General features: G+C 38.8%; 2 protein-coding genes across 4 annotated transcripts; one reads left to right on the plus strand and one right to left on the minus strand.

Annotated features, from left to right (window-relative positions):
- The first annotated feature begins 6,403 nt into the window (after nucleotides 1–6,403).
- On the plus strand, nucleotides 6,404–11,822 carry LOC114731318 (uncharacterized). 3 transcript variants are annotated; one of them, XM_028918455.1, is made up of 11 exons: nucleotides 6,404–6,894; nucleotides 8,003–8,219; nucleotides 8,523–8,680; nucleotides 8,800–8,945; nucleotides 9,033–9,095; nucleotides 9,181–9,273; nucleotides 10,339–10,500; nucleotides 10,615–10,718; nucleotides 11,056–11,231; nucleotides 11,366–11,638; nucleotides 11,689–11,822. In XM_028918455.1, exons 1-10 carry the CDS (start codon nucleotides 6,798–6,800, stop codon nucleotides 11,614–11,616), a joined length of 1,467 nt encoding a protein of 488 aa, XP_028774288.1. In that variant the 5' UTR covers nucleotides 6,404–6,797; the 3' UTR covers nucleotides 11,617–11,638; nucleotides 11,689–11,822. The 3 variants fall into 3 exon arrangements, with proteins under 3 accessions (XP_028774288.1, XP_028774287.1, XP_028774289.1); XM_028918454.1 differs by having other exon boundaries at nucleotides 11,366–11,822; XM_028918456.1 differs by lacking the exon at nucleotides 6,404–6,894 and adding an exon at nucleotides 7,041–7,224 and having other exon boundaries at nucleotides 11,366–11,822.
- A 2,241-nt stretch (nucleotides 11,823–14,063) lies between these two features.
- LOC114731290 (NADH dehydrogenase [ubiquinone] iron-sulfur protein 4, mitochondrial-like) lies at nucleotides 14,064–16,772 on the minus strand. The gene is made up of 5 exons (XM_028918433.1): nucleotides 16,496–16,772; nucleotides 15,911–15,999; nucleotides 15,363–15,492; nucleotides 14,821–14,850; nucleotides 14,064–14,403 (listed from the first exon to the last, which is right to left on the minus strand). Exons 1-5 carry the CDS (start codon nucleotides 16,652–16,654, stop codon nucleotides 14,344–14,346), a joined length of 468 nt encoding a protein of 155 aa, XP_028774266.1. The 5' UTR covers nucleotides 16,655–16,772; the 3' UTR covers nucleotides 14,064–14,343.

Below are 16,772 nucleotides of genomic sequence, written 5' to 3' on the forward strand. Positions count from 1 at the left end.
AAATGGAGTCTCCTCAACTATCAATTAAAGAATTATGATTTAAAATATAGCAGTAAAAAAAAGCTCGAATTTAGATTTTTCTATATTTTATTCAGACCTGTTGGTATTTAAAAATTCCCAATGTTTGTAATGGCCAGCAAAATCATGGTTAGATTCTAGTGGTGATTTTTTTTTCCCTGAAAGCTACGTACAATTGACATCTCCCCTTCTCCGTTGATCTTTTATTCTGTAATTAATTTTAGGAAAAAAATTATAATTTTTTCAAAAAAGAAAAATAACTTTTTTTGAAATTAAAAGTGTAGTATTAGACCTTTTTTTATACGTATAAGTATCCTCCTATTAAGAGCACTATTTGGCACTAAATTTGTGTACATATCGCATTAGGAATTTGAACATTAGTTTGTTACATTGTAAAATACTAGTCCTTTTTTTTTTTTGGTTGACAGAGGATGGGCTAAGCCCGAATACTAAGTGTGATCAACGTATCTTGGCACTCCTATTCCTAGCAAGTCCTCCTTCAGAATTTCCTGGACAGCCTTCGGTGGTGTGAACTAGACCAATTTCTACTCCGTTTGGCTTGCACCAATGGATGCTATTTTGTCAGCACATCTGTTTCCTTCCCTGAAGACATGATTGAGTCGAACATTCCACTCTCTTGACAGCAGCTCCTAAATAAGTCAGTAAGCTTCACTTCTCATTTGTAGTTTTTTGTTTATTGCTTCAACTGCTTGTAAAGCATCGCACTCTACTTCTACATTCTTGAACCCCATCTGCCAGCATATTTTGAGTCCCTCATATATCCCCCAAAACTCTGCTTTCAGTGTTGTGCAGCTTTGCAGTTTAACTGAATATCCTTGCAACCACTCTCCACAATGCCCCCTTATCACTCCCCCACAGCCTGCCGTTTCTCCATGTGAGCTCTATCCATCCAAGTTCAGCTTGCACCAATGCTTCTCGGGTGGCTTCCAACTTATCATTCTTATCTCTCCTCTTCTCTCCTTGCTTACTCCAGCAACAGCTTTGTTCTTGTAGTTCCTAAGATAACTATTAATAACGTCAACTTCGTTATACAGTCTAACAAAATCCTAATCATGCACTTGGAGATTTCTCCATTTCCAGACTAGCCAGCATCCAATAGCAAGTCTCTCTGGCCAATCATAATCCTTTATTCTTCTCCCCTTGTTTTTAATGTTTTGTTGCAACCAATTTCTTCCATTTACTTCAAAAAATAGTCAATCATGTTTCTGCCATTCCAGTTTCTTCCACACCTGTTGGGCATAGGGGCAATCTTGTAGTGTGTGTAGCCAATCCTCACGTGCATTATAACAAATTCTAAATATATCTGAGCTACCATTCCATTTGCCTGTAATTGCTTTAGTAGGTAGCCGCTGGTTGAACGTGATCCACATGAATGCTCTGACTCACTTTGGGACCTGCAGTTTCCATAATTGTTTCCAGGGACTCCATGTCATTGATTGCGTCTCATTTCGTAACCATTTGTAGGCATGAGTAGTAGTAAAGGAGCCATCCTCTGCTGATTTCCATACTGGTTTACGCACTTGGTACTGCTCCTCCCACTCAATATTGCTCTGGAATGTTTCTCTCAATTTGACTAGCTCTTTCCGTAGTCTGGAGTCTCCTTGCTTGGCTTGAAACATTTCTCCCTCTATTGGTTGCCTACCATACTTTCCTTGCAGTACACAAACCCATAGTTCATCCGGGCTTTCATGCATCCTCCATATTAGTTTTAACAAGAAAGCTTCATTCATCAGTGAGAGTTGTTTCACTCCCAGCCCTCCTTCCACCTTCGGCTTGTAGACAGATTTCCAGGCGATTGGATGCCATTTTCTTTTTCCATCTTGTTCACCCCATAGAAATTGTCTCTGCACCTTTTCCACATCCTCAATCACTCCTTGTAGAATGCGGTCGTATTACATAGGGTAGAGTGCCATGGACGATGTCACTGAGTTGATTAAAGTCATTCTTCCTGCCAGAGACAGGCTTGCTGCTTTGCAGCCTATAGCCTTTTCTGTACCTTAGACACAATTGATCTGTACTTGTCTCTGCGTCTCCTGGGAAAGGAGAGTTCAGGTCCTAAGTATTTTCCTAACTCGTCAACTTGTTTGAAGTTACTCCTATTGCATATAATTTTCCTGGTAAGCGTACTTACATTTGGGGAGAAATAAATGTGAGTCTCTTCTTTGCTCACTTTGTGTCCTGAAATTTCACCGAAAACCTGCAAACATTGTACAATAATATCAATTTGGTCAGGGTTAGCTTCAGCAAATAACACGAGGTCATCTGCAAACATCATGTGAGATATGGTCAGGCCTTTTCGACTCGCTTTCAAGCCTTTCTATTTTCTCTCTCTCACTCTATCCATGATTAAGTGTGAGTTTTTCCATGCCAAGCGCAAAGAGATAAGGGGAGATAAGGTCTCCTTGCCTAAGACCTCTGGTCGGGTTCATCTCTTCAAGTTTTTCTCCATGCCACAGAATCTGAATGGAAGGAGTGTGAATACACTCCATAATTTTATGGACTATCACCTCAAGGCATTCAAGCTCCCTTGGCACTTTTTCCATGAATTTCCCAGCTTATTCTATCATATGCTTTCTCCAAGTCAACCTTAATCGCCATAAATCCTTTCCTCCCTTTTTGTCTCTTCATCGAATGTATCATTTCATTCACAATAACAACATTATCATGAATGTTTCTTCCAGGTACGAAACTAACTTGGAAGGGTGACACTATCTTGTTCATGATGTTCTTTAGCCTTTTAACAATGATCTTAGAGAGGCTTTTGTAGATGAAATTGCATAAAGAAATCTATCTGAATTGATTGACTTTCTCAGGATTGTCAATCTTAGAGATGAGAGAGATGAGGGTAGAATTCACCTTCTTAATATTTTCAAGATTTTCCCACAAACTCCTCACCGCTTGACTCACACTGTTTCCCACTATTGCCCAGTTCTTTTGGAAAAACACTGCTGGATAGCCATCGTCTCCCAACGCTTTTACTCCTCCTATTGAAAACATTGCTTGTTTTATCTCGATGTCATTAATGGTTTCTGAAATTTCTTTCCATTCCTCCCCTGACACTCTCGGGCAAGTGTGATGTGTTTGTATCCAACGTCTACTGACATTATCTTCACAGAACAACTTCTTAAAAAATTCATTCACTGTTTGACCCATTTCCACTTTACCTTGCACCCAGTTATTCGAATCATCTCTTAGCATTGTTACTCTACTCCTTCTCCTCTTGATATTGGTTTTTGTGTGATAGAAGGAGGTATTTCTGTCTCCCTCATTGAGCCATTTAGTTCTGGCTTTCTGAAACCAGAGGATTTCTTCCCTTTCCAGCACTTCATTAAGTTCCTCTTTAAGCTGTAATTCCAGTGATTCCAATTTCCCATGTTGTTTCCCTTGCCCCACCTTCTAAATTCCTTCTATTCTTCGGATAAGTTCTCTTTTCTTTTTTCCAATGTGGCGGAAGACATTTTCGTTCCAATGCTGTAACTTTGGTGTTAGTGAGGCCAGTTTCTATTCTATTTCCCCTGGTTCAACCTAGCACGTTTCTAAGAATTTTTTAAAATCAGCGTGTCTTAGCCAAGTTGCCTCAAATCTAAAGGGCCGTTTTTCTCTCCTTCCTCGTTCATCTTCCAGGTGTATCAAAAGATTTATTGAAGAAAGCTTTTTAGAATTTTCTTCTCCATTCACTGTTGCGCAGTGCTCTATCTAGCTTTTTAGAAAGCCGACTCGCATGTCTTATAATTGGTCCTATCCAAGTGTATCTAGGTCCTTCTAATCCCATATCAATCAAATTACAGGAGTTGATGTAGTCACAGAATCTCTGGCATTTTCTATCATTCAGTCCTACACCCCCACATTGTTCATGTTGATTTTTTATATCATTGAAGTCTCCTGCTAACAACCAAGGTGAGCAATTACTTTTAACAATGTCTTCAATTCTCTCCCACATTAATCTTCTTTCTTGTTCCCTCAGGCTAGCATAGATTGCAGTAAATCTCCAAGTATCCTTCCCTAATCCGGATATTTCACAGTGTAAAAATTGTCTATGGGCTTTCAGCATTCTAATCTTTATTTCATCTTCTTGCCACAGGACCCAAATGCCACCCGACATACCATTAGCTTCCACAAGCAATTGTTTTTTAAAGCCCAATCGCTTAATAACCTTCTGTGTCATACTCCCACTACATCTTGTTTCCAATAACACAACAATGTTAGGACGATATTTTTGTCTTAATTCCTTAAGAGTCAGTCCGAACTCTTTACTAGCTGCTCCCCTTACATTCCAAACCATTATCATGGAAAGACTATTAGAAGTAAGGAACTCACCAGGTTAAGCACATCCTCCAACTCTATTGAGTTAAATCACCTCTTCGACCATTGCTCGATCATTCACCTCCTTGCCCTGTGCCTGGGTCATGCTTTCCACCTCCAAGTTGCCCATTAATTTCTCTTGGTTCATTAGGTCTGGAGGTCTTCCTTCATCTAGTTCCATACTGTCTTCTTTTTTCTCGGGCAGACTCTCCAAGAAATGGGTCACAATATTTTTCTCGTGACTTTCTGCCCTCAAGTCTATTGGGTCCTGTTGATTTTCATTATATGGGTTCGGTGAGTTTTATTGGGCCGGCCTCCTCCTTATCTCCTCTTTTCTCCCTTCAGGCCCATAATTTTCCTCCCCTCTCAAGCCCATGTTCTTTTCCCCGCCATTTTTCAAACATGTTCACTTTTCTTCTCTCTCTTGGTCAGAGTCTTTTCGCCCTGTATGCACACCCTGCTTTTTGGCATTGCCTTTCCCCTGGTTTCTTTCGATCCCCTTATTCTCTCCTTTTTTCGAGGTCTCCTCCGTTCCAATGCTCTTCTTTTTTGTACGACTCAGGCCCTGCTTCTTTTCTCCCTTCCTGACCACATTACTTTCTATCTCCTATAGCGGGCACCTGCTAATCTGCTCTGTCTCTTCTTTTTCCATAATATCCTCCTCTGACTCTAGTGCTGCATATCTCGAGGATAGCCCCACTTTAGTAGGTTTTTTGATGTCCTTTTGATGACCGTCGATTTGTTTTCCCTCTTTAGTGGTGTTCCTTCTTCCTTGTCTTGTTTCCTGTACCGTCATCCACTCTCCATAGACCTTCACCAGAGAGCTTGCTAGAAGTTTAGTCGGATGGGACCCCTCAACCACTTTTTGTTTCTACATATTTGCTAGTGCTTGATTATTCTCCTCCGGTTGCCTTTTCTGTGGACAATGGTCTTTATCATAACCGAACCTTCCACAGGAGAAACATATGAGGTGGAGGCCTTCGTATTCAATCTTCAGCTCATTCCCATCCACTGTGTATGACAGAAGCAGGGGAGCATTTAGGTCTATCTCCACACACATATGAGCATACATCGTTTTGGCTCTTAGGAGAGTCATTTCGTCTACTTTAATTGCTGTGCCTATCTTGTTTCCCAGATTGTAGAAGAACTTATTGTCATAGTAATCTCCTGGGAGTCCTGGCAATCAAATCGAGGCTGCTATCTTTTGGATTTTTTCATTCTATATGTTAAAGTTCCTTTTCCATGTTTGCACTGTCAGGTAGTGGTTTGCTATTAGCCAAGGGCCCCCTTCGAGGGCAAAGAAATAATCATCGCGAGATTGGAAAGTAGCTATCATATAGCCATTTCCAATGTCTGAGAGATCGACGTTCCCTGACTTTCCCCACATAGCTTTCACCTTCGTCCTCAGTTGCATAAATCCAAGAGACCCTCCCAAGAGTTTAATGATTAGAGAATCCTGCCATTTCATCTCCAGTCTCTTTCTTTCTTTTTCAGAAAATTCAAGTCTTGGGCCCCTGTCTGTGTCGATGATGGTCACTCCTTCTGTGAGTTCTTGCTCGTTCAGCATCAACAGATTTCCATCCCACTGGTCCTTCAATTCCCTTTCCTGTTCGCGCCTTCTTTCCTACTCTGTACGTGGTTTCAGTTCATCTCGATATGAAATCCCTGATTGCTGTGTAAAAGGCACTCCCCCTTCTTCTTCTAACATCCAATCCTCCTCTCTTTGGTCCAGTGAAACCTCCCCAGTAAATCTTCCAACGGTTCTTTGCATCTTACCCCTTGTTTTTGTGTTCATTCCATTTTCCTCTCCATTCCCCTGTCCAGAGGTCTGAAGTAAGGCTTGCCTATTTAAGTCCATCTCATAGGTGCTCGTACAACTTCCTGTCCTTCTTCACTCACCTGCAGCTCGCCCATGGGGCAGTCTAGTGGGAGTTTCTGAAGGTTTTGGTCAAATAAGTCCATGGAAAAACTCAGTGCATCTCTCTCTAACTTTCTTTCTCTATTGGATAACCTGTCAAAATGCTTTACCAAAGATTAGTCCGTTTTAGTAGACCCAACATGTTGGTTATGAGACTCTTTTTGAGTTGCCCTATTATTATTCTTGTTTTTTTTTGTGGTAATTTTTTTTGGTGATGAGTTTTTGGGTCTTTCATAAAAGCAAGAAGGAAAAACTCCAACCCTAAATGCCTGGGCTTTAGTTATATGGGCTAGCCAAACCTAGGAATCAAGATCTGGATTCCCCTGCATTGGCCTGCTATAACTTCTTTTGGGTCCAGTAGCGTCATTGTGGGATCTTCGAAAAACACCCTTCACTCACCCAAAAAAAAACGGGGGAAGCAGAAATCAAAAGTGCCTGTCAGGCCCGAATGCCCGGAGTTTTTACGAAATAGCAGAATTACCCCTAACTTTTGACGTATTTTCAACGCGCGCTTTACTCTTCCCCTACCATCCCAGCCATGGTGGTCACCCTGCTGTCCCCTCGCTCTGTTTGGCTCTTCTTTTTCCTGTGGGCTTCTGCTGTAATCCTCGTATCAGGCCATGAGCATTCCTTATGTATGTCTTTCTTTGCCCTCTTTTTGCTGTCCAATTTGATTGGGATTTAAGGATGGGTTTTCACCGTCGCTGTTAGAATCCATAAATAGTAAATACTAGAACTAGAATGAGATGGCTTCTGGTAGAAATTTTGTCTGCCAGGGTACTCTCACAATGAAATGGAAGTTTGATTCATTTATTCTTTCTCTTCTTAACGCAAAGATGGTTACACCTCGAGAACAAATGACAGTTAATTTCAATTGACAAGAATGAGAACAGATAATAGAGCCTCTTTAACCCAAACAATGTACGGCATAATTAAGTTCGGATTTCTAAGATACTCAAGCAACAGTAAGCTTCCTCTTCTTGTTTAGTGCTACTATACTATTATTGTTACTAGTATTATTATTTTTGAATGGTGTAGTTAGCACCACCATCATTAATATCATGTCTGTGGGTGTAAAATCTATCTAAGAAAGGTGGAGAGGGGGGCTAGCAGGGGCCATGACCCCCAAATTTTTTCATTTTTTTTTTCTTGGTGTTGTAATGTATTTCCGGCCCCCTCAAAATTTATATAAACTCTGTATTATATGTGCCTTTTGATCTTGACATCCCTCGTTTGCCAATCTTGGTTCTGCCTATAGACAGTGTGGCTCATTTCTCAAACTCTCTGCAAAGTATAAGACCAACATCTAGTTGTTATTATCGTTGTTATTATTACAAAGGAGGAACTAAGTCTTTGGCAGCAGAGATCTGTTTTAGGACCCAGGACTCTTACATCTCCAAGGGAGGTGCAATTTGGGTCAAGACCCTCCTTTTTCATAACATTTATTGTAAGTTTAGGTCTCAGGCTTTCGTGTTGGTTAAGCAAATGTTTTAAGAAATGAAGTGCAAGTTTGCTGACCATTTTCCCCTATTCTATGACATATTGCTCTTTGGAGGAAGGGTTGGATTTTTGGGTTTGACTTATAATTCTGTTTTGCTACAGCTGTACTCCACTGTCATGCTTGTAGTGGGTGGATGTTGGCCTCTTCTTATCCAGTAGAAATCTTAAGCCATAAGCATTTTGAAGTTTTTCTTATGCTTCTGCTTTGATTTATCCTCTTTTTTTTTTTTTGTCATTTTCTAGTTTTTAATCAAAATAACACACTGCAACTATCACGGGGCTTACCTGTCGAGAACTCTCCTGGTTCTAAGCCCGGTGCTAAAGTGTTATGCGAAAGAGTTTATATACATGGACTATCAAGGTTCCAAAACCTGGGGAAATTTGCCCACTCCCTAAAGGTAAAAGTGCTGCCCACAAATTCAGATGTTCGCAACCCAATCATTGAGATATGCTTTCACAGGTACGTATGAGCACTAGTACATGCCCTGTGTATATTTGTTTATGTGGCTGTAATCTGCGCATGGTTGAGGCCTGCATTTTAGTTTTCCTGTACAATATAGTGGTTCTTTGCATAAACTAGATTGATGTGTGGACATGATCAACATTTAATCATCGTATACAAAAAAAGTGTCTCTTACGTTAAATCTGAATTTGATTATTCAAATGAAAGAGCTTTCTATTCTCTTATAATGAATGTATGATAGATGAGACCTGCAAAATAATAATTAAAGTTGGTTTCCACGTAATTGTGTATCTCGTGCAGGAATGTGTCTATTAGTGTGGGGATGTGTCCACAAGGCCAGTGGGAGAAAGTTAACAAGGGCTCTTGGGTTCGGTCTATTTCTCCTTTTGACCACAAGCTCTTAGATATACGGACTGGTGGCTCTACGCTGGAAAACTTTGAGGTGACCATTGAAGAAGGTAAATCCTCCTAGGTTTATGTATTTTTTATGATTTTCAGTTTTTTTAAGTAATGTGGAAATTTATCTCTTATAAGAGTGGCGACCTTCAGTACTAACATTCTTTTTACTCCTTTGCAGAATTCAATCTGTTCCGTATACTTTTCTTAATAATTGGCATTATCTTGTTGAACCTGGCATCCTTTCTGAGCAAATCATTGACATTTTATTATAGTAGCGCAATGGCAGTTGGGATAATTCTTGTCATATTGATGATCCTTTTTCAGGTAATTCATTTCTGTTGCTTTAATTCTAATGTACGATTATGAAAATTAATTTTTACCCATAACATGGACTCCTCTTTTCATTGACAGGGGATGAAATTGCTTCCAACTGGTCGAAAAAATTCCCTTGCTATATTTTTATATTCATCTGCTGTATGGCCAGCCTCCTTCCTTTCTATCTCATATGCTAATTAAGTATGAATGCAGGTGATGCGAATTTAACCATTATTTCTATCAGGTTGGCTTTGGGACTTTTCTCCTTCGCTATGTGCCCCGTCTGATTCGTTCAGTACTTACAGAGTTAGGAATTAATGAAGACATGTATAGTCCTGTAAGTTATCTCTATGCTGTTTGATAATTTGTTTCCACATCTATGCTGCATAGCCAAAATTTATGAACTATTTTCTTCTGATTCTTATTGTTATTATGGTTATATTTTTGGCTTCTTTTATCTGTAGATTGAATGACTGGCTTTTTGATGGATGACTTAGAGGCTTTTTGGTTTTCTTATTTTATTTTATTTTTTTGAAATTTTAATTTAATAAAAGCTTCTAATTCTTTGTGCATCATCATTTCCCTTCCACACAGGAATTTCATTTTCTTATTACCGAAATCAGTATAGTTATGACTTGACTTTATTCTTATGCCTAAGCAAGGAAATTTTTGACGACTCAACTAATTTATTTACTTTAGTAAATGTGGGTCAATGCACACGTAGAACGTGCATGTCAATGACAATGCTTCTTATTCTTCTTCTCCTCCTCCTCCCCTCCTTCATCTTCTCTAGTAAATGCTCACCATTTATCACGCTTGTGGAGTGACAAGACAAGGGCACGGTATTATTTAATATGCACACTTCAGAATACTCCCCATTCACCACATTGGAATGATAAGACACTGGGAAATCTGCATGTATTTTGTTAAATTTCTGTAACTTATCCTTGCATTTTGCAAGACATTGATTGTTTGTCGATTTTTAGTTTGGTTCATTTGTGCAAGTATCCTAGTATATTCTTAAGGGGATTTTGGCAAACATATAATGTAACCGAACTGGTTTTATATAAACTTGATATTTGAAATGAACTATATATGTTGGAATTAAGGTAAACCTGAGGCTATCATTAAGGATGGATCCTAGATTTTTGGCATATATTTAGTTAGCAAACAACTTCATGTTAGAATTTGAATTAGCCCTATTCTACAAAGGGACAGATTTATTTTATTAATTAATTAATTTATTGCAAGCAGCGACGATGTAATTTGGTCGTTGTCCTGGCTACTAAAGTGCACATTAGCTAGCAGTTTTCCTTTTTATCATTTGTTTATGTTTCAAATATGAATTCTTGAGCATTGTTTTTGAGGTTTTAATTGATAATTCATAAATTATCAATTGCAGTTGGCTATATTTCTTCTGGCTTTTGTTGTGCTAGCTGGTGCCTGGTTGGGCTTCTGGGTTGTACGCAAGCTTGTTCTGACAGAAGATGGGTCAGTGGATGTAAACACATCTCACTTTGTTGCATGGTCCATCCGGATATTGGCTGCTGTTATGATCCTTCAGGTTCTTACTGTCCCTCCCCTAGGTTGCTAGGAACCCCTTTTCTGATATGTTGCTTTCATGGTTTCTCACTTATGAGCACCGATAGCAAATTTGATGAGAACATGTTACTTCCAGAGTTCCATGGATCCTATATTGGGAACATTGGCATTATTATCTGGGCTAGTCCTCCCTTTGCTGAAGAGAATAATTGGATTGAGGTTCCTCCGCCGCTTACATAGGTAAAGTCTGCCATCGTGAATTCTAGAGCTTAATTTTTTATTTTCAGTTATCAATATGTTCGTCTAGATTACTTCATAAACATAGGATGATGACTGGAGGAGCTTCATTCTATGTATTTTGAGGATGCTGCATTCTTCTTCTTCTTTTTTTTTTTTGGGGGGGGGGGGGGTGTATTTGTAGCTTTGGTTAAAAATTAAAGTGGAGTTTTGGGGAGTTTGGTGGTAAATATTTGATTCATTTGGAGATTTTACCTTTACCGAGCGTTGAACCATAAGCTCTCTCACTGTCACTTGGGGTGTTTTTCCGCTTATGGGTCATATGTGCTTTACTTTGCAGGAGCTTGTTTAAATCCCCCAAGAAAAATAGGAGAAGATCTGAATTTCTTGATTCATCACCTTTTGATGATTCACATGATGAATACATGTTCAATATGCGAAGCCAAGAGGACTTCACATTCTCATGGCCTCGACAGAAAAATTTCATGCTATCTCGGTGCAAATCTTCTGGACGAGGTCTGGTTCATCTGTCTTCTGCTTGTTTTAACTCACTGGAATTTCTTCTCTCCCGTTCTTTTTCATGACTATTTGGGGAGGAAGGAAAAGCATAGAGATAAATGGTAATTAACACTAATTTTGTGCCTCAACAGGTTTCACTAGGACACCACCTCCCAAGCTGTCAGACACATACCCTTCTACCTTCCACGCTACGCCCGAGAGAAGAAAATATTCAGAGGCGGAGTGGGATGCTTTCACAAAAGAATCTACTGAGAAAGCCTTGGAAGAACTCGTTACTTCCCCTGATTTCAGTAGATGGTTGGTCGCCAATGCAGACCGGATAAGTGTAACACCCAACAGCAAATCAACTGCTCGGCGGCGCAGGTGGCTGTTTTGGTCTTGAGCCTCCTCAGCATTCTTTGCACAATCAGGATAATCCCGTAGGTTCCGGTTAGATGACCAGGAGGTCATATACTTCCCTCTTTTTTGAGGATACATTGTGACTCGATGTTGTAGAATAGGGAAATTCATTTGGTGTAACATTCTCGTGACAAGCTAGTGTTTTCAAATAGGTAGATACTAGATATTCATGCTTTGTATTTTGTTAGTTTTCCCGGGGGGAAGATTGGAGGAATTGGAGATTTAACTTGCGTTCATTCCACGAGATTAGGCCTTGGTTGTATGCTTGTATTCATTCATCTCACTGAGTTGTAAGTTTTGTAATATGAAATCGATGAAGTAATGGTTCCATTTTCCGCCTTGAACATATTTTCCCTTGTTGTATTCCCTTTATATTGAAGTATTTGTATTTCAAACTCGAGCATTAGGGAAGAAAAATTCTGAATTGCTACTCATTCGTAATCTTAACGAACTTTACAACAAAACGAAAACACATCGTCAAATCCAATATTCTCACCATATAGTTTAAAGAGATTTCGTAGTCATATTCTGCTTAATTGAGTTATTTATTGTTATGTTCTGTTTTGATAAATTTTGTTTTTCTTTTCTTTTTGTTTTTCCTTTTTTTCTTTTTGCGAAATTACTAGAAAATAATGTGGAACATGCAAATACAAAAATAAAAGGGTAAGAACCCTATAAAAGAAGCTGGTTTTTTTGGGCTGAAACATTGATATTCTCATATTAGAGATAATTCTATTCGCGGTACTGTTGGGCACCAAATGCAGGCACCTCTCGTTGTGAGGATTTGAATTTTAATTCATCATACTGTGAGGGATTGATCCTTTCTGCTAGAACCAACCTTGTTGGTAAGAAGCTGGAGGTATTAGTGTCACTACAATCAACCAAAAAATGTCCTTCGCCAATTTCCCCATGCAAAACATCTCACTCTTAAGCTGGGGGTATTGACTATCTCATATGATTATCGGGAACGGATTTTTCACCTCGGTTACTGTAAACATGCTAACTTCCTTTCACGTGTAAGTTCAACATCTGCCTTTTTTCATCATATGCTAAGAAAATTCGCGAGCTTATTGTGTGCGCATTGCCTGACAGAAGTAAGTTAATGCTCCATGCAGTGTTAATAACCTCATTGGAGTTATTTATATAAAACCAAAGTTACTCAGGACCCCAGTCACACGCAGGAGTAGATATCTCGAACGTGCATATTAACAAGTACCGTTGATTATGGCGATCCTCTCAATTTTCCACAGACAAAAAAAAAAACTTTAAATTTTAAATTCATTAATTCTTTTAAAATTCAGTAATTTTTAAACTTTATTCCTATTTAATATTTATCATTTTTTCCAACATACCCTATGGGTAAAAGCATACATTCACATATAATTTTTTTTTCTCTATCTATAAGTGTCTACCTTACAAATAAGACTAAAAAAGTATCCACTCTTTTCTATCTTTATTATATGTCATTTTTAACTAATTCACACATATCAATAAAAATGATTTAAAGTATTAAATTTGTCATAAAATTGAAATGATTTACAATACTCTATCACCCATACTAACCACACTAATCTCCAAACATCATGTTAACTTTTATTCTCTAGACATATATCAAAGAAAATATTTAATACTCATTAAAACTAAATACTCTTCCGGTACTAAGTATAAGACCCATTGACCCACTTTGAAGCAAAATAAGTTTTATACTTAAAACCAGAAGAGTAATTGTTTTATTAAAAAACAACCCTAAAATACTAGTTAGTTGATGCATGCAGCAGGCGGGGTCCTTGCGATAATAATTTATGCAACCGTGAGCTGAATGCATTTATGTCAAGTAAATTGCAAGCGCCCAGTTAAGACTGAAATACACAGTCAAAAAAGGATCCACTTAATAGCTGCATACCCACTCAAGTATTTGTTGACACTTGACAGGAAAGCAACCCACTGAACTTCACATTATACAATTCCTTCATATTTTATAGTGTCAATTGATAGCTTATGGGGGACCACTCTGAAATTCCCCCACGCGTGTGAAATGTTCTAATAAGCAATGTTTCCGTGTGACTGTTTCCGTGAAAATCCATAAAATTATTCTAAACTCTCCAAAAATGAGAAATAACCGAATGTTCATAAAGGATTCTTATCGTCTTTAAACTTAACTCTGGCGTAATGCACACATACAGTTCGGGTGGTGGGTAAAGGACTTCGGTGTGATTAAGCCAAGCTACTAGCCTACTAGGTCAGCAAATAGATTGGTCCCTAGCTGATCAAACCTCCTATATTTCATCCTAACTGATCTCCCTAAAACCAGCTAGACAGAACTCGACGGTAAAATGATCGCATATGACACATAAGGCCATCTTTCCAGATTGTGTTAGCTGAAGACACCTGTGAAAATGACTACAGAATCGTTATACCCCAAACAACGCGAAACAACCAAAAACCTAAAACTAATATTATTGTAGTTGACATTCAGTTATTTATGCTCATTGCCAAAGGCAACGCACATCAGGTCAGGACACAGAAGATAGATGCCTTGGTTAAAAAATACGAAATAATATAACACAAAGATGCAAGTGATTAGTTGAAAGTTCAATCTCATTTATTTTCAATCAAGGACATCATGCTACAGCTTTCTTCCAAGAAAAGATGGGAATGGAAAAAACTGCATCATTCTGAACTTTCCTGGAAAGAAATGCAAACCAATAAATCATTGCTCCCCAACTTTTGGGGGGCCCTTCCACTTAAAGTTGTCTGCATATGATTTAACCTGCAACAAGTCCACAGGCCAACGCTTAAGGAGTATATAAGCATTTTCAAACAGAAGTAACTTTCTTATCATTCACATATGTAAAGCCACTGGGTTTCAAGATCACCACTTCAAGATATTAACCTGCTGCTATACAGCCGAGGACATCAAGAACCACCACTCAAGATTTTAGGGGAGAAAAAGAAATTATGATATTATGAGAATAAAAAAATAATATAAAATGGTCCATCAGCCAAGACCAAAAGGAGTACATAGATAGAATCCCAAAAAACACCTTAAAGCATATTTGAAAACTTCACGGCTAACAGAACCCACAGGACTCTTAACCCCATAAAAATTCATAATTCATAATTCAGCTAAAACTACCGTAAGAAAAATTGCTAAATCATAAATAAACCAGGTGAAAGAAGCTCAAACCTTCAGCAATGGTGTATGACGCTTCTTGACCTGCATCAAGTTCCGAGATTTCATAAATAAAAATAGAAGAATACCAAACTTGAGGGACAACAGTTTGTGATTTATCAAGAAATTTTTTTCTCTTTAGCAGGAATCTTATTACTAGCCTAATGGTTGGAAAACCACTAATTGATTGTGACAACTCTATTCATTTCATAAATCCATATCTCAACTCAGCTTTATCAGAACTACTACACAATCACAATATTTTACTAGCCTAATGGTCGAAACAACGCTACTAACTCAACCTGAACTATATTCTTTTTATGCATTTCCGTCTCAATTAAGCCTTATGGGAACTGCCTCATGATCGTCAGAAATGAGAGGCATTATTCGTTTACTTCAAAATGTTGGGAGCAATAAAGATACGCTCATTATGATCTTTGTTGGACTGAGTAAGAAAAGATGAATCAATCCACTAGACAATAAATCTTTTAAATAAAAATGTGTGGTAAAGGCTTGAATTTGCTCAATCACCCAAATAATTGATTAGTGAAGCATACCGCATATTCCCAACCATGCTTCTCAGCAAATGCTTTTGCAGCTTCTTCACTATCAAAACTCAAGGCAGAGTCACCAACATTGGCATATGGGTCCCCAGTTGACGTCCATCCCATGAGAGGATTCTCCCATCTAACAGAATAATCGTTAACAATAACAAGCAGTTCAGCCACAATTAATGTTTACAAAATTACCACTGACTCAAGTGATAAGATCAATAACCAAGTTTACTTAGGATATTGTATAGAATTTTCAAGTAACTCCTCGCAACTAGAGGGATATCCACATAGGGAAGAGTAGGAAGTCGGATATCAAACAAGGAAGAATCAGCAATACCATAAGTGAACTCTGGTGAGTAAGTTTCAACTTTTAAATATATTACAAGGGGAAAAATCCAAAATGTCATCTACCCTGATGTCAAATTCATCACACAGCATCTCATCACATGCAATCAGGAACAGAGAATCCATGTAACTGTAATTCAGATCTAATACAGCAATACTGAAGTTAAAATAAATGGTGAAAGAACCGGAGAGACTAAAGAATATACTTTTGGGTTGACAAAAAGTTGATCTTCCATCTTCCAACCTTGCCAGACCCTTGTTGAGAGGCAGTTCTGGCGGGCGAGTAAATTACAACCTGCATCACACATTGAGGAGAAGAAGAACAATTTTGAGTCTCAGTGGCTGGCAAGAAAGGAGGAAGGAGGAGCTTGATTTTAGTGGCACTTCAATATCAGTCAGATTTCAAGTTGGCATCGGTACATTCCCTATATTAGAGAGGGATGACTAGGCATATCACCAGTTAATTTTCCTCACTTGCTTAAAACCACCCCCCCAAAAAGAAAAAAGAAAAAAGAATGCTTCGAGCCAAGCCGGGGAATTAGACTACAGAGCACCATTCTTTAAAGTAGCACTCATCCAAACACTATGGTGGCATGCGCCGCAATGGAATGCACAGAGACAAATACAAAACCCCTAGTCAATATCAAGTTTCAGATTGGAGCGTATCTGGGAGCCAGGGAACCCTAGATTAACTAAGAAACCACATTGGCAGCAGAAAAGAGGAATTGGTAATCCTAGTCTCTAGTTTATAACACAATAAAGTGAAGGTGAATTAGAGTAAAATAGATTACCCTCCTACGAAGGTGTTCTTCAGGAATTCCAGAAACCATTCCGATCTCTCCGGGTTTGACCTCGACCAATGCGTCTGAAGAAAATGGCCGGCACAGAGGGGCCAAAGTGGCGCGCAGGGCACGACCATGGTTCGCCGCGCGTTGCAGTGTGTTAGCCATCGTCGATGAACCAGGATCTCCAGGCAATCACGCTCGGCCCAGGAAAATTAATCAATTCTAAGCACGACACAATGCGACCAAGGGAAAAGGAAATTACACAACCTCCGCGATGCCCATG

Source organism: Neltuma alba, unplaced genomic scaffold (assembly GCF_004799145.2).
Source record: "Neltuma alba isolate B1F8T4 unplaced genomic scaffold, ASM479914v2 tig00012821_pilon, whole genome shotgun sequence".
In the NCBI taxonomy this organism is placed as follows: domain Eukaryota; kingdom Viridiplantae; phylum Streptophyta; class Magnoliopsida; order Fabales; family Fabaceae; genus Neltuma; species Neltuma alba.